General features: G+C 43.1%; 1 protein-coding gene across 2 annotated transcripts; it reads left to right on the forward strand.

The window, feature by feature from the left end:
• The first annotated feature begins 1,591 nt into the window (after positions 1-1,591).
• LOC128695028 (uncharacterized) lies at positions 1,592-18,224 on the forward strand. 2 transcript variants are annotated; one of them, XM_053785419.2, is made up of 2 exons: positions 1,592-1,896; positions 17,820-18,224. In XM_053785419.2, the coding sequence occupies exons 1-2, from the start codon at positions 1,662-1,664 to the stop codon at positions 18,110-18,112; spliced, it is 528 nt and encodes a 175-aa protein (XP_053641394.2). In that variant the 5' UTR covers positions 1,592-1,661; the 3' UTR covers positions 18,113-18,224. The 2 variants fall into 2 exon arrangements, with proteins under 2 accessions (XP_053641394.2, XP_053641395.2); XM_053785420.2 differs by having other exon boundaries at positions 17,910-18,224.
• The last annotated feature ends 293 nt before the right edge of the window (positions 18,225-18,517 follow it).

Raw genomic sequence — 18,517 nt, forward strand, 5'->3', positions numbered from 1 at the left:
CCTAAAGTCAGTACCCGAACAACCGGGCTGTGGTTCGTACGTCAGCTTGCGTGCGGTCCACAGTAACAGCCTGGTTGATCAGACCATGATCCACCATGAGGCCTGGTCTCAGACCGGGCCGCTGTGGCGTTGACCCCCGAAACCCTCTCCAGGTAAACTCCAGGTAATAAATACATGACTGGGTGTGGGCGGATGTGAGTTAGACCTGCTTCGCATAGGCCAGTAGGCCTGCTGCAGTGCTCCTTCATTCTTAAGTGTGATGAACATTAAAATGGTATAAAATACCGACAGATTGTTATGTAAGACACATATGCAACAGTTAGGTATCTTTATTTCGAAACGTTTCGCCTACACAGTAGGCTTCTTCAGTCGAGTACAGAAAAGTTGATAGAAGCAGAAGATACTTGAAGACGACGTAATCAGTCCATCACCCTTAAAGTTTTGAGGTGGTCAGTCCCTCAGTCTGGAGAAGAGCATTGTTCCGTTGTCTGAAACAATATGAAGTTGAAGTGACAGAATGGGGCTTTATATAGTGCCAGAAGGTGAGACGTAGGTTGCTTTGGGAGGGCAGGTCCCTCTCAAACCCAGCCGTTCTCACCAGTAGAGGTTGTCGAAGTTGATGGTCTGTACCAAGATACCCTTGTGTTGCAGTGTCTGACAGAATGAACATTAAAATGGTATAAAATACCGACAGATTGTTATGTAAGACACATATGCAACAGTTAGGTATCTTTATTTCGAAACGTTTCGCCTACACAGTAGGCTTCTTCAGTCGAGTACAGAAAAGTTGATAGAAGCAGAAGATACTTGAAGACGACGTAATCAGTCCATCACCCTTAAAGTTTTGAGGTGGTCAGTCCCTCAGTCTGGAGAAGAGCATTGTTCCGTTGTCTGAAACAATATGAAGTTGAAGTGACAGAATGGGGCTTTATATAGTGCCAGAAGGTGAGACGTAGGTTGCTTTGGGAGGGCAGGTCCCTCTCAAACCCAGCCGTTCTCACCAGTAGAGGTTGTCGAAGTTGATGGTCTGTACCAAGATACCCTTGTGTTGCAGTGTCTGACAGAATGAAGAAGCCTACTGTGTAGGCGAAACGTTTCGAAATAAAGATACCTAACTGTTGCATATGTGTCTTACATAACAATCTGTCGGTATTTTATACCATTTTAATGTTCATTCTGTCAGACACTGCAACACAAGGGTATCTTGGTACAGACCATCAACTTCGACAACCTCTACTGGTGAGAACGGCTGGGTTTGAGAGGGACCTGCCCTCCCAAAGCAACCTACGTCTCACCTTCTGGCACTATATAAAGCCCCATTTTGTCACTTCAACTTCATATTGTTTCAGACAACGGAACAATGCTCTTCTCCAGACTGAGGGACTGACCACCTCAAAACTTTAAGGGTGATGGACTGATTACGTCGTCTTCAAGTATCTTCTGCTTCTATCAACTTTTCTGTACTCGACTGAAGAAGCCTACTGTGTAGGCGAAACGTTTCGAAATAAAGATACCTAACTGTTGCATATGTGTCTTTCTTAAGTGTGATGCTTGAACAATTTTAACTCTCTTGTTTTCATTTTCAGATTTATTTGGACTAAACATATTGAACATTCATTACGTCAAGTTTCTAACAGCGAGTGTTGAATCAAGATTATAACATGAAACCTCCAAAAATAAGACGACACAGTAATACGTATGGGAGGCGAGGCTCAAGGAGCTACTGTGATGCCTTGAGTATCTGTAACATGGTGGAAAGGTTTGATAAAATAGACGTGGAGGCTTACTGTCGAGAGGCTGACGCTGGGGTGTACTCTCAGGGAGGCTGGTACAGTGGAGAAGGAAGGGTCGCCAAGGCCGGGGTGTTCGCTAGAGCCACCGCCGGCAGAGCAGAAGGTAGGTATCTACAGGTGTCTTGAGAGGTGTTAAGGTATAACAAAAGAAGGCACAATACCGTGACTGGAGCAATACACAAATAACCTGCCCATAGAAGAGAGGAGCTTAAACCATACCCCCGGCCGGGATTGAACCCGCAAATAGATAAATTAAAACCTAACAAATCCTTTGGCTAATCTTTTCAACATATCACTACAAACTGGCATGGTGCCAGATAAGTGGAAAATGGCAAATGTGATACCTATTTTCAAAACAGGTGACAGGTCCTTAGCTTCGAACTATAGACCAATAAGCCTAACCTCCATAGTGGGAAAATTTATGGAATCAATAATTGCCGAGGCAGTTCGTAGCCATCTTGAAAAGCATAAATTAATCAACGAATCTCAGCATGGTTTTACAAAGGGGCGTTCCTGCCTTACGAATTTATTAACTTTTTTCACTAAGGTATTTGAGGAGGTAGATCATGGTAATGAATATGATATTGTGTATATGGACTTCAGTAAGGCTTTTGACAGGGTCCCACATCAGAGACTATTGAGGAAAATTAAAGCACATGGAATAGGAGGAGAAATTTTTTCCTGGATAGAGGCATGGTTGACAAATAGGCAGCAGAGAGTTTGCATAAATGGGGAGAAATCAGAGTGGGGAAGCGTCACGAGCGGTGTTCCACAGGGGTCAGTGTTGGGCCCCCTGCTGTTCACAATCTACATAAACGACATAGATGAGGGCATAAAGAGCGACATCGGCAAGTTTGCCGATGACACCAAAATAGGCCGTCGAATTCATTCTGACGAGGACATTCGAGCACTCCAGGAAGATTTGAATAGACTGATGCAGTGGTCGGAGAAGTGGCAGATGCAGTTTAATATAGACAAATGCAAAGTTCTAAATGTTGGACAGGACAATAACCATGCCACATATAAACTAAATAATGTAGATCTTAATATTACGGATTGCGAAAAAGATTTAGGAGTTCTGGTTAGCAGTAATCTGAAACCAAGACAACAGTGCATAAGTGTTCGCAATAAAGCTAATAGAATCCTTGGCTTCATATCAAGAAGCATAAATAATAGGAGTCCTCAGGTTGTTCTTCAACTCTATACATCCTTGGTTAGGCCTCATTTAGATTATGCTGCACAGTTTTGGTCACCGTATTACAGAATGGATATAAATTCTCTGGAAAATGTACAAAGGAGGATGACAAAGATGATCCCATGTATCAGAAACCTTCCCTATGAGGATAGACTAAGGGCCCTGAAACTGCACTCTCTAGAAAGACGTAGAATTAGGGGGGATATGATTGAGGTGTATAAATGGAAGACAGGAATAAATAAAGGGGATGTAAATAGTGTGCTGAAAATATCTAGCCTAGACAGGACTCGCAGCAATGGTTTTAAGTTGGAAAAATTCAGATTCAGGAAGGATATAGGAAAGTACTGGTTTGGTAATAGAGTTGTGGATGAGTGGAACAAACTCCCAAGTACCGTTATAGAGGCCAGAACGTTGTGTAGCTTTAAAAATAGGTTGGATAAATACATGAGTAGGTGTGGGTGGGTGTGAGTTGGACCTGATAGCTTGTGCTAACAGGTCGGTTGCCGTGTTCCTCCCTTAAGTCAATGTGACCTGACCTGACTAGGTTGGGTGCATTGGCTTAAGCCGGTAGGAGACTTGGACCTGCCTCGCATGGGCCAGTAGGCCTTCTGCAGTGTTCCTTCGTTCTTATGTTCTTATGTTCTTATAGAGTCTCAAAACTCCAGCCCGTCGCGTTAGCCACTACGACGTTACCACGACGTTTCGGTCAGACTTGGACCATTTACAAAGTCACACTGACAGAAACGTCGTCGTAAGCTCCTCTCTTCCATGTGTGGGTTATTTATGTACGATTAGGTATGAAAGTTAAGACACTTGTGCAACATCTGGTTATTTTTATTGTAGACGTTTCGCCATCCAGTGGCTTTATCAATACAGATTCTAGGACATAATAAGAAAAACGAAGAACTATATACAAAAGATGAGGTAATCAGTCCCTCGGCCTTGGAGGTGGTGTTTAGAGCACCGTGGTTGTAGAGATTCTGTCACAATCGTCTTGCACAACGATTACGTATAAATACACACATCTCTAATTACCCAATTGTACAGTACGTAGTTTTAGACTTTTGTTCAGTAACTTCTGTAAATAACAAAAAGGCACAATACCGTGACTGGAACGATACACAAATAACCCGCACATAAAAGACAGAAGCTTACGACGACGTTTCGGTCCGACTTGGACCATTGACAAAGTCACACTAACAGAGGAGGAGCAGAACGGCTATATATAGGCAGGAAGAGGTGGAGGTAGTAGTAGTGGTAGTAGTAGTAGTAGTAGTAGTACAAGAATTGTATATAATACAGAATGTTTGTTTGCATTTTTCAGACTTTTTTTTTTTTTTTTTAGTGTGAGCTGCATCTTGTAAATATGTTAAAAACAGGACAAAATACTGACAGGTTGATGAATAAGATACAGGAGCAACATTAAAATGATATAAAATACCGACAGGTTGTTAGGTAAGACACATATGCAACAGTTAGGTATCTTTATTATGAAACGTTTCGCCTACACAGTAGGCTTCTTCATCGTCTTCAAGTATCTTCTGCTTCTATCAACTTTTCTGTACTCGACTGAAGAAGCCTACTGTGTAGGCGAAACGTTTCATAATAAAGATACCTAACTGTTGCATATGTGTCTTACCTAATAAGATACAGGAGCAACACTTGGGAACTTTATTACTCAAACGTTGGCCTATGCGATAGACTTCTTCAGTCAAATGAAGAGGAGAATGTATTGTAGGTAGCAGGAGTAGTGGCGAGATAAAGATGAAGTTATCAGTCCATCAACCTTGGATAAATAGTTTGAGGTGGTCAGTCCCTCAGCCTGGAGAAATAAATCATTGTAATTTGTAACCACTCAATAGAAAGAGAGTTTTTAGTGTTGGGTCGAAGAAAATGGCAGGAAATGACAAAAATACTGAACCACCTCGATGCCTTGCTGGAGTGGAGGTTCAGTCAGTGCCTCACCCCCCACTCCACCTCGGTGCCTTGCTGGAGTGGAGGTTCAGTCAGTGCCTCACCCCCCACTCCACCTCGGTGCCTTTCTGGAGTGGAGGTTCAGTCAGTGCCTCACCCCCCACTCCACCTCGGTGCCTTGCTGGAGTGGAGGTTCAGTCAGTGCCTCATCCCCCACTCCACCTCGGTGCCTTGCTGGAATGGAGGTTCAGTCAGTGCCTCACCCCCCACTCCACCTCGGTGCCTTGCTGGAGTGGAGGTTCAGTCAGTGCCTCACCCCCCACTCCACCTCGGTGCCTTGCTGGAGTGGAGGTTCAGTCAGTGCCTCACCCCCCACTCCACCTCGGTGCCTTGCTGGAGTGGAGGTTCAGTCAGTGCCTTCCCCCACTCCACCTCGGTGCCTTGCTGGAGTGGAGGTTCAGTCAGTGCCTCATCCCCCACTCCACCTCGGTGCCTTGCTGGAGTGGAGGTTCAGTCAGTGCCTCATCCCCCACTCCACCTCGGTGCCTTGCTGGAGTGGAGGTTCAGTCAGTGCCTCACCCCCCACTCCACCTCGGTGCCTTTCTGGAGTGGAGGTTCAGTCAGTGCCTCACCCCCCACTCCACCTCGGTGCCTTGCTGGAGTGGAGGTTCAGTCAGTGCCTCATCCCCCACTCCACCTCGGTGCCTTGCTGGAGTGGAGGTTCAGTCAGTGCCTCATCCCCCACTCCACCTCGGTGCCTTGCTGGAGTGGAGGTTCAGTCAGTGCCTCACCCCCCACTCCACCTCGGTGCCTTTCTGGAGTGGAGGTTCAGTCAGTGCCTCACCCCCCACTCCACCTCGGTGCCTTGCTGGAGTGGAGGTTCAGTCAGTGCCCCTCCCCCACTCCACCTCGGTGCCTTCCTGGAGTGGAGGTTCAGTCAGTGCCTTCCCCCCACTCCACCTCGATGCCTTGCTGGAGAGGAGGTTCAGTCAGTACCCCCCACTCCACCTCGGTGCCTTGCTGGAGTGGAGGTTCAGTCAGTGCCCCCCCACTCCACCTCGGTGCCTTGCTGGAGTGGAGGTTCAGTCAGTGCCCCCCCACTCCACCTCGGTGCCTTGCTGGAGTGGAGGTTCAGTCAGTGCCCCTCCCCCACTCCACCTCGGTGCCTTCCTGGAGTGGAGGTTCAGTCAGTGCACCTCCCCCACTCCACCTCGGTGTATCATGTGGGAGTTCGACACGTGGATTAGGTAAGAAATACTCACGTAGGCTGTTATTATGTATAATTACAGATATGTGGAGAGAGCCCGCAGCCGTTACCTTGCCTCCTTGCTCACACTCGTAACACTGACTGACCGGCCGCCCACAGTACCCAGTGAGAGGGTCTTTGAATAATGCCAGTTCAGCGCAATATGAATAGACAGTGACTCAGGCAGAGACGGTTGGTCATTGAGTCAACGGTACACTGGTTACTGGTAACTGGTTACTACTACTGAGAGCTCGGCGACGCTAACGTATGTCGTCCCGACATACAACTAATACAAACTAGAGATGGCAGGTATACGGCTTGGGCTGATTCTATACAATGTCAAAGTACACAACAATTAAACATTATAGCATACATAAGTAGAACATTGGAATGAAAGCTTACGTAACTGAAACTGTAATGCAATACAAGGTATACTATAGTACAACTTAAAACTCAACAAATGAACAATGAACTCAACGTTGAGATTACAAGTGATAAAAAAAAAAAAATTTTGATCGATCGATCTGTATTCGTGTGATCTACGGATTCTGAGGAAGGAATATATACAAAGAAAGAGTGTTTAACAGAAAGGCAGGTTCGGTGCACGCAAATCTAGACTGTTAACTCTCAGAATGCGGAGAGAACATGAACACAAAAAAAAATTCTTGAATACTGATAAGTTGATACTGTAATTATTCATCTATACAGGTTATTTACATTTAACCCCAACTCTGCTAGGGTGTAATTGACATATGCAGAATGGGTGTCATCTCTGGGAGGATCAAACTCTGTAGCATTGGCTAACTCATGCTGTATTTGAGGCAAATCTGAATTGGAAGTTACAAATGATACTTGAGGATTTCTCAATACCTGTCGTGTACGTAGGGAATAACGACATTCAGGTTGATCGTCTGACTGAGTATCAGAGGAAGAGAGTACAGGATCAGGAGGATTGTCAGAGTCTGTCACATTAGTCTGGGTTGGAACGTCATTATCATCACATACTAACTTCATATGATCTAAATGCGATTCTTTATACTGACCAGTACTAATCTCTCTAACCTTATACTTATTACCAGTGATGTGTTCAACTACTCGATAAGGACCAACAAACTTTTGATCAAGCTTTGGCATTGCAGACGTTTTGTTAAAGTTAATCAGCATAACTCTCGAACCTACTTTGATTTTGGATGGCTTTGCTCGAGTGTTTGCGACTCTTGTAAATTCAGCTGTTGATTTATGAAGTGTTTCACGGATTCTTCTAAAAACACTTTGAGCTAAGCTGGTACGAGTTGCTATGAAATCATCAGGGTTGTAATTTGGTTTCGGATTAGAATATAACAACTCATAAGGCAAACGTTTATCTACACCATACAATGCATAATGTGGAGTGTTACCTATAGAAACATTGTAAGCAGAATTTATAGCACACTGCACATCAGGTATAACTTCATCCCAAGTTTCACTGTTGGGATTGATAGTGGCTCTCAAGACATCAAGTACTTTCTTATTGGTTCGTTCCGCTAACCCATTGCTGGCAGGATGATGAGGAACAATGGTGGATTTAGAGATCTTGTACAAGGTACACAAATTTTCAAGAATTTCATTACAGAATTCACCTCCATTATCTGTTACTAGGGACTTAGGGGTGGTATGCCTGCAGATAATGCGTTCTTTAAACGCTTTAGCTACTGTCTCGGCAGTCTTATCTGCAATAGGAACTAACTCACAATATCTGGTGAAATGGTCTACCATAACACACAGATGTTTGTTGCCTTGGAGGGAACATTGGAAATTAGTTAACAAATCTAGCGCAACTCTTTCCCACGGTTCGCTAGTAGTTGGATATACTTGGATTGGGTTAGGACCATTAGCATTGCCTTTATGTTGCATGCAGACACTACATTTCTTAACATACTCAGAAATATCAGTTGCCATACGAGGCCAAAAGTATTTCAATCTGGCTTGTTTTACTGAACGATCCATACCAGGGTGTGCAACACCTGGTACATCGTGAACTAGCTGTAAGGCTACATTCACTAGTGACTGTGGAATTACTAACTGGTATACTCTTCTGCTAGGAGTACCCAACTCGGCTGTTCGATACAGTAATTCTTGGTTCATGACAAAGTCACTGATGGGTGCTGGTGGCTTCACATTCAGAATAAGATCTTCCTGGAGCAGGAATCGAATCACACCAGACCACATGGGATCTGTTCGTTGAGCATTCTTTACATCTTCAGCACTAAATGGAGGGTCTGCAGTTACTATACTAACATGTCGCAATAAGGCATCTGCGACTACATTTGACTTGCCAGGTAAATGCTCAAAGGTGGGATTGAACTCTTGGATAGTCAAGGTCCATCTAGCTAACCTTCCAGTAGGTTGTTTGTTCTGGAATAAGGGTATCAGTGGAGCATGGTCTGTCAAGACATGAACAGAGTACTGATAAATAATGTCTCGGAAGTGCTTTAAAGACCATACTATTGCTAAAGCTTCTTGCTCAGTTACTGTATAATTACGTTCAGCCTTCGTAAGGACTCGACTAGCAAATGCAACTGCGTTGTACTTGCCATCGGTCTTCTGAGCTAGTACGGCACCTATGCCAATTGAACTAGCATCAGTTGTCAGATAGAAGGGCTTAGAAAAATCTGGAAATTTCAAAATTGGAGCAGATGTTAGCTTTTCTTTTAGAGTTTGGAATGCTCTTTCTTGACGGAAGGTCCAAACAAAAGGAGCATCTTTCTTAAGCAACTCAGTTAGAGGAGCAGCTATGGAAGAAAAATTGGCAATGAAAGATCTATAAAAACCTGCTAAGCCCACAAAGGATCTTACGGCATCAGCAGTTTTGGGAGTTGGAAAATTTAGTACTGCAGTTACTTTACTTTGGTCAGTCGTAACCCCTCTAGGAGTGACTACGTGACCAAGAAACTTAATTTCTGATCTGAAAAATTGACATTTTGACAGTTTGATCTTTAAATTGGCTTCTTCAAGCTTACCAAGAACTACATCAAGTCTTTTCAAGTGTGTATCCACGTCTTTAGACATGACGATTACGTCATCTAAGTACACCATAAGTGCATTACCTATGAGACCTCTAAAGATATTAGTCATGAGCCTTGAGAACGTGATAGGGGAAGATCGTAATCCAAATGCCATACGGAGGAAGTGATAATGACCTGTAGGAGTGGAGAATGCAGTTAGCTCTTGGCTGTCCTCGTGAAGAGGGACTTGCCAAAACCCTTGTAACAAATCTAGGGTTGAAAAGACTTTGTTATCTCCGATATTACGTAAAAGATCACCCAGTACAGGGAGTGGAAAGCGATCTGGAATGGTTTTCGCGTTTAACTTCCTAAAGTCAATTACTGGGCGCCAAGTACCATCCTTCTTAGGTACTAGTATCAAGGGTGCATTCCAAGGGGAATTGCTAGGTGCAATAACTCCATCATCAAGCATTTGATTGATCAATTCTTCTGCGACAGCAACTTGTGAATGAGGCATTCTGTACGCAGGTATGTAGATAGGTCTAGTACCAGGTTCAAGTGGAATACGATGGGACAATAAGTTCGTTATACCCATCTTCTCACCTGGTAAAGCAATGGCTTTACGACGTTTGTTCAACAGAGTCAACAAACGCTTGACTTCATCTGGGAAGTCAGTGGGAGCTAAGTCTTTCTCCTCAACTGGTGGAACAGATTGATCCAGTGAAGTGGATGAGGACTCCCCGGTAGAAATAGCACCGACCCACTGGTCAGGTGACAACTCATCCTCTACCTGAACAGGGTAAGGATAGTGAACAAGGTCAACAAGATTGGTATTTGCTCTAAGGCGAACACTGTGACCAGAAGTGTTGGCCAGGTAGAAATGGATCTTACTATCTCGTACAACATGTAAGGATGGTTCAACAAATAGACCTTTTACTTTGCAGGAATCACTGTCAACTAGGACGTTATCACCATCTGGAACACTAGGAACAACTACAGACACTCTAGTGAGAGCACTAGCCGCAACAGAGACGTCTTTCTGCAGACGGCATGTGACATCAACAAGAGATGGCATTACTAGTTGCAAGTAATTGTTTTCCGACAAGGCGTCCCCTGTGGAGAAACTACTACTCGAACTAGCAGGCATTGCAGGGATAGGTTGTGCACTCAAGGCAATCTGAGCGTCCTCGGACACTTGAGGCATCGGACTATCCTGCAAATCTGAAGGTATAGGTGGAACACTGATGGGAGTGACAGAATTACCAGTGCCTGACCGCTTGGGTACGCTACTGGAGAATGCATTAGCTTGTAAGGACTTAATCCGTACATCATACTCTGCAGCAGTATAACAGATTTCTGATCCAAGCTGGTAACCCCAGAATGGAACGATCAAGTCGTCAATTTGTGCATGCCATCGATAAGGGTCGAGTACAATGCGTAAGTCTCGCATGGAAGCAAATCCCAGTAGAAGGTCACCAGGGAAAGTAATCTGGTCGACAACAAGGAAGGAAGCAGTGAAGTCTCTACCTTGGATAGAAAAGGTTAGGGAAGTCCGACCTCGGACACGCAGGTGAGAACCAGATACTCCACTAAGGGAGGACACATGAGTCGGTTCTACGAGAAGGACATGTCGTAACTTCTTATCCTTAAACAAACTAGACCTAATAATATTGACTTGCGCACCAGAGTCCATGAACAAATGAACGGGCGCATTATAAACAGATGCTTGCACTATAGGGCCTATGGTTGCATTGGAAGTTATGTGCAAACAAAAAGGTGGATTGTCATCAGAAAAGACTTGTTCTACTCCATCCCCAAAATCATCTATGTCAGAGACATGTGAAGCAACATCATCAGCAGGGTTGTCATTCTCGAGACTGCTTAAGGCTTCAAAGGAATTGTGAACGGGGATGGTGTACTCATTATCACCTACTGTCACCATGGGACGGTTTGACTGGGGCGCTCGAATTCCCCCGAATTGGAAGAACGAGCCTGGTTCTGGTTAGTTTGAGAATTGAATGAATGAGCCTGGTTCTGGTTATTTTGAGAACCACGATATCTGTTTCCTCTACGGGTTCTGCGGTTGGAACGACCACGGAAAGACCTAGAGTACTGAAGGTTATAGAGAGCATTACACTCAGATGTGTCATGTCCATGTATTCTATGATAAGTACAGTAGGGAAGATCTGAGTACTCATCATCAGTACGATGTCTCTTAGGGTAACTATCAGGACAATTAATTGCAATATGGCCATGGAAACCACAGTTGTAACAATTCCGCCGACTATGGTTACTGAATGTACTATGAATACTACGAGGTGTATAACGACTCTGTACACTGGTTCTTGGTGATCTCTGAGATGGTTGACGACCACGATTTGTCTCTGTAGCGCAAACAAGAGGTGGTGCAGACTGAGGCATATGTGTGACATTACTTTTAATACAAGGGAAAGTACCCTGGGGGCACAAGGAACGCACATGATTTAAGGCTGTAAGTGGTTCCATCGTCACAGTTGGAGGATGAGCCTCATAAGCACACACGGAAGCAGGCGGCATTAGTTCTTTGATTGCTCCAAAAGCTGCTATTTTAGCAAGTGATTCTGTAAATGGTTTAGCCTCTTCAGGGAGAAAAGATGATGATTGGACAGCATTGATAAATGATGATAAAAGTTTGTCTAATCTAACAGCAAATGCACTCAACGATTCATTACTCATGGGTGTAGCATTCACTAGTTCCCTAAGAACGACATATGGATCAGCTGTTTTTACTGGGACAAGGAAAGAACGAATCAGTTCCTCATATTGTGACCACTTAGTAAGATTCCTGAAGTCTTGCATATCAAGGAGATCTACAACGTGAACAGCCGCAGGAGATCGATAAAGAGCTTCTTTAGCAAGTCTGATAAGACTTTCCTCTGAAGGAGGACCTTCACCTAGAGCACTAGCACGAGAACGAATGGCTGCAAACCATGCTTCAAGACTATGTACATGGCCATTGAATAAAGGTAACGCATCAAGGGAATCACGAGTATAACTATAATATCTCGGTGTCTGGGTCGGTCTGTCAGTCGGTAAGGAACTGTGAGGACTGATGACAGGACCAGCAGTAGCCTGAGAGGTCTGAGTGTCGACATTCACTAAAGTATCACTTGACGGTATGTGAGACATAATGGCAAAGTAGCACGAGAACAAATAAGGCAAAAATAATGAACAATAAAAATGATATAAAATTCTAGAATTGAAATAAAAGATATACAACTAATTCTGCAGAAGTAATAAAAAAAAATGTCTAAGATACACTGCAAGAGGAAGGAAAACTCAATTTAAAGGACTATTGGCCAAAATAAAAAATTTACATTGAAATATACAAGTAAAAAATATTACTGGAGACTGAATTAAATGCAAAATGAGCTGTCTTTACTCTTGCTAATAAAGAAATTAATTAATTAAATTTTTAAATCAATGTGAAAGTATAAAATAAAATTATTAAATTGTTAACTGGGAAATTTAAGTATTTTCTAAGAATGCATAGACAAAATTAAAATATAATTCATAAAAATATCAATAAAAGAAAATAATTCACTGCAGAACAAGTGCAACAAAATAAGGTGTAGAAATAATCACTGCCGTAATAAAGTGTCACTGGGAAAATTCAGGTTAAATGATAGAATTAAAATATGAAGAAAAAAAAATAAACTGATTGAACACTTTAACTCTTAATTGTAAATTAGACAAAACAATTTACTCAAGCAGAGTAAAGAAAACACTTTACGTTAAAAGTAATTAAAATTGCATCAAGAGTGAATTTGTTCAAGAAATATAAAAATATGAATAAAATAAAACAAAGGAACAAAACAGGTAATATAACACTTACAGTGGCGGGGCACACAACAGTATTAGTATATTCTTACAACAAATTCCTGCTGTGACTGATACAACAAAATCTTGCTGTGACTGATACGACAAAAATTTGCTGGCAAAAATAATGGTACACAGTCTGCGAAAAAATTAGAGGAATGAGACGCTGGCATACGAAAAAAGGACACACATAGAAATAAATGGATAATTTAGTATACTGGGGTGAATATCACTGCATGAAATACAATGACAATTACTGGAGAATACAACGCTGAAAGAATACAATAAAAAAAATGAATCACTTCACACAGAGTGACTGACTGGTACACTACACAATAATACTTACTACAGACGAGTAGCATAAGAAAAAAACACAGAATAAAAAATTATAAGATAAGTGAAAACACTGAAAAATATTGTAAAAATAATGAGTTAAAGAAACACAACGAGTCTACACTGAAAACACAAGGTTTAGAGTACACAAGAAATTTACTATAAATGTCTCACACACGCAAATGTCTTTAAATGCAAGAAAAATGTCTCAAGAAAATTATCACTGAAGTCTGGAGTAGTAGACGGGCGGTGAGGGGTGATGAGGAGAAGGGTGTAGGTTGTCCTGCGCGGTGAGGGCTGACGTCACCTACACTCACTGTTGTCGGAAGAATGCGCGTTCTCGGGGAACTCTCATAATTGGGTTTTATCGTTGGTGCCAGCTACAATCTCTTGACCAATTATGTGAGCCAAAACAGTACTAGGACCCGGTACAAGGGTGCAAACAGCCACAGGGAGATGGGTGGATGGCTGGTGGTGGTGGTGGTGGGGTGGTGTGAGTAGAGTGGTGGTGGTGGGTGTGACTCTTGCTGGCGCTCACTGGCGCGCACTCCACTCTCTACCCACGAAGGTGGCTTAAGCCACTCTATGCCACAGGAATGGTGAAAACCACTCTTAGCATCCAACAGGGAGCACAAAGCGATATAGACAATACTTCAGAGGAACTTGGCTTACTTCTTACTGCGTGGCTTACTTCTCTCTCTCAGCTGGGTTAGAAGCTGGGTTGGCTGACTGGCTTACCCCACGAGAATGGCTGACTGGAAGACGTGTAACGATGCACAAAGCACGGAGGAGCAGTTGGATGACAGGAGACAGGCTGGATGATAGGCTGACTGGCGCTCACTTCCACAGTCTGGCTTACTGACTGGCTTAATTGCAAAATCCGGGTCAACCCCTCGGAGATTGAAGCAATTAGCACACGAACTAAGCCAGGAAGCTTGAAATGGCTGCAACAGGCGTGCAGGCTGGAGGTGGTGAGTGAGGGTAGTGGCTGGTGGTGGGTGGTTCACCTTTGACCCTGCCGCTACTCACAAAACAGCCTTCTAACGTCTTGAATTACCCTTAAAAACGTAAATCCACGCTCCACACCGCTGTCACCATTTATAATGTGGGAGTTCGACACGTGGATTAGGTAAGAAATACTCACGTAGGCTGTTATTACGTATAATTACAGATATGTGGAGAGAGCCCGCAGCCGTTACCTTGCCTCCTTGCTCACACTCGTAACACTGACTGACCGGCCTCCCACAGTACCCAGTGAGAGGGTCTTTGAATAATGCCAGTTCAGCGCAATATGAATAGACAGTGACTCAGGCAGAGACGGTTGGTCGTTGAGTCAACGGTACACTGGTTACTGGTAACTGGTTACTACTACTGAGAGGTGCCTTGCTGGAGTGGAGGTTCAGTCAGTGCCCCCCCACTCCACCTCGGTGCCTTGCTGGAGTGGAGGTTCAGTCAGTGCCCCCCCCCACTCCAGAACAGCAGATATTAATGCTAACAAATAAAGCGCCCAGCAAATAAGTAACACGTTATTTGCAGATATACAGGGCTTAAGCCATCAACCAACAACAAAATACCTTTCATCAATGGAGTCTTCACAGAGTAAGATGCAATGTTTGTGGCTTTCACAGAGACCCAGACAAAAGATCATTTGACAGTGTAATATGGATACCAAGATAAGATAAAGATTTTGTTCGGATTTTTAATCCAGGAGGGTTAGCGATCCAGTACAGCCCAAGAAAGGCAGTGCATCATAGAGAGGCTGCCTTATTTCAACTGGAGTCCTCAGGATGCGACCCACACCAGTCTACTAACATCCAGGTGAGGGCTGGAGGACTGGATGTGAGGATTAGAAAAAAACACTTGACTTTATTTTCATTAATGATGACAATCTGGGGTGAAATACTTATAACAGTATCAATGACCATAAATTCGGATGACAACCTAATCGAAGTTCAGACTTGTATGAGTAACTGTCCTGACCAGCACAACATCAGTTATGAGGAAGCTTTTATCAAAGTCAACTTCAGTAACAAGAATATCCATTGAGATGAGGTTAACCAGGAAGATATCCCAAACATTACAGATGCGAATCAGTGCCTAAAAAAGGATTAACTCTGGCACTTACGGCATGATCAAGGCACTTTCTCTAAGGAAAAAAAAGAGATGTAAACTAGAAAGAGAAAGATGCTCCCTATACAGGCGAAGGTGAAGCATCACAGAGCTTAACAAAGACGCCAGTCTACCTGGAGTCAGTGAACATCAAAATGGTATACAATACCGACAGGTTGGTAGGTAAGACACATAGGCAACAGTTAGGCAACTTTATTCCGAAACGTTTCGCCTACACAGTAGGCTTCTTCAGTCGAATACAGAAAGTAGAACTTCTCCAGGCTGAGGGACTGACAACCTCAAATTCTACGACTTCAAGGGTGATGGACTGATTACATCGTCTTCACATCTCTACTGTTCCTGCCTACTTTCTGTTTTCGACTGAAGAAGCCTACTGTGTAGCCGAAACGTTTCGGAATAAAGTTGCCTAACTGTTGCCTATGTGTCTTACCTGGAGTCAGTGGCTAGAGAAACAGAAAATATCGAACTTAAGTTAAAGGAATCATACAGTGCCCAGGAAACAAAAAACTCAAAGCAATAAATGAAATCAAAGGGAACCAAAAGATTTTTTTCATATGCCGAATCTAAGACGTAAAACCACATCCAGTGTTAGACTCCTGCTTAAACGTGATGGAACTTGCACCGATGACAACAAAGAAATGAGTGAGATACTGAAGTCCCAATATGACTCAGTGTTTAGCGAGCCGTTGATCAGACTAAGGGTCGACAATCTAAATGATTTTTTTATGACCAAGATTCAAAATTTAGTAAATATTTTTGGAATTTCTGAGATAACACTAACATAACTGGACTTTGAAAAAGCAATTAACGACATTCCATGAACTCTGCCACAGGAACTCGTTGAACTTCGTGTTCATCAAGAAATGCAAGAAACCCCTTTCGCGTGCCTTACGTATGTTGTGGAGAGGGAACCTAGATACGGGGAGTCGTTCTACAGTCAATAAAGACAACAGATACAGCCCCACTCCACAAAAGTGTCAGTAAAGCAATTGCAAAGAATTATAGACCGTCAGCAGTGTCTTCCTCCTAGGTTCTCTACACATATGCTGCTATGTATGATAATTCTATGTAACTGTATTTGTGTATACCTGAATAAACTTACTTATACGATACGAGAATTCGCATGACGGTGTCATTCACCGAGGACACTGCAAATTTACAGGTGGATATTAACCAAGTATTCAAGTGGGCCACAGAAAATAATATGAAGTTCATCGAGGATAAATTTCAATTATTCTACTATGGGAAATTTAAGGAAATAATAGCTAGATCGGAGTATAACAATACTTAGATCAGAGTGTAAAACAAATTCTAACTACACAATAGAGCGAAAAACTAATGAGAAAGACTTGAAAGTGATATTATCAGAGAATCTCACTGTCATAGGTCATAACAATATCACTATCACCTCTGCTAGGAAAATGATAGGATGGATAATAAGAACTTTCAAAACAAGGGATGCCAAGTCAGTGATGATTCTTTCTAGGCTGGAATATTGCTGCACACTAACGGGCCTCTTTCTAAGCAAGCGGAATTACAGATCTGGAAAATATACAGAGTACTTTCACTGCACGTATAAGTCCAGCCAAGCACCTCAGTTACTTGGACTATTTGTTGTCCTTTGAGGTCTGTACTCCTTGGAACGCAGGCGAGAATGATACATCATAATTTACACATGGAAAATCCTAGAGGGACTAGTTCCAAATCTGAACACGAAATCACTCCCTATGAAAGCAAAAGCTTCGGCAGGCAGTGCAACATCCCCTCACTTAACAGCAAGGGATGTCTTGAGTACACTGACACACAACACAATAGATGTCAAGGGCCAAAGACTGTTCAACTGCCTACCAACATTCATAAGTGGGATTACCAATAGACCCCTGGCTGTCTTCAAGAGGGAGCTGGACACACATGTAATTTCAGTACCTGACCAGCTGGGCTGTGATTCATACAATACTTTGCGTGCGGACGGCAGGAACAGCCTAGTTGATCATGCCCTGATCCACCAGGAGGCCTAGTTACAGACCGGGCCGTGGGGGCGTTGACCCCTGGAACACCCTATAATTATATTCCAGGTACTCCTGCTGCCTACAATACATTCTCTGTATCCGACTGAAGAAGTCTACTACTTAGGCAAAATGTCTCAGCAATAAATACCCAACTGTTGCACATGAGTCTTTTTCATTGTCTTATAAATATGTTGAAATAAGAAGTATGCAATGTGTCTATTATATTTTGTTTTCGTCAGTGTCTCAGCGAAGGATTTTTAACGGATTTTCATTTGATGAATGTTGACTAACCAACTGATTTTTCGCCCCATTTGGACACTCTTCAGAATTTCTTCATTTCTCTGTCTCTTTTTCCAGTTAATTTCACTGTATTTGGAGCTTATGCTGAAGGTCCTTGTGCTGGAGTTGGTGCAAAGTTTGCTCATGTTCCCCTCACGCCCATCATAGGTGCTGCCGCCGGTGCCGAGGCCAGTTTCTGCAAGGCTGGAGTGACGGCTGGCCCGGTGGTGGCAGAGGTCAACCTCAACCTCAACACCAGCATCTCTGTGGGAACAACTCACGCTTCCCTCAACATCCTCGGCTTTGGTGCCTCCATTGGTTCCACAACCTATATCGCCACCCCATTAGGAAAAATTGGCTTTGCCTTATGATTATTTTCCCGCCCACCAAGCCCAAAATAAAGTATATTGCTACTGAAACATCATTTGTCAACAGATGTAAAACCTTCCTTTTTCCCTAACATAAAAAATACCGTCCATTCATCTTTTGTTGTTTCATTTCTTATACAAACCAATTTTTCTCACGTCATGTTCATATAAATTTTAAAATATAGTTTAATATGTTTATTATGAACCCCATACCCATCCTGTGAGCTGTAGTCAAAAGATTACAGAGGTACATAACGGGTCTAGGATCTGGGCCCCAGAGTTTTGATAGCCGAACAAATTACATGTTCATGTCGTGTCCTCCAAACAGTTCCCATTTCGGCAATGGGAACACACCTCGACCCTAAGACTCTCTATATTGCAGTGGCTTTCTGCTTGGCTGCCCCAATT

This window comes from Cherax quadricarinatus, chromosome 45 (genome assembly GCF_038502225.1).
Source record: "Cherax quadricarinatus isolate ZL_2023a chromosome 45, ASM3850222v1, whole genome shotgun sequence".
In the NCBI taxonomy this organism is placed as follows: Eukaryota; Metazoa; Arthropoda; class Malacostraca; order Decapoda; family Parastacidae; genus Cherax; species Cherax quadricarinatus.

Bases quoted from the DNA above. Each gene is read 5' to 3' on its own strand.
- LOC128695028 (XM_053785419.2), top strand. From the start codon at position 1,662: ATGAAACCTCCAAAAATAAGACGACACAGTAATACGTATGGGAGGCGA. The intron at 1,897-17,819 runs GTAGGTATCTAC...CTCTTTTTCCAG, and splicing joins CACCGCCGGCAGAGCAGAAG to TTAATTTCACTGTATTTGGA.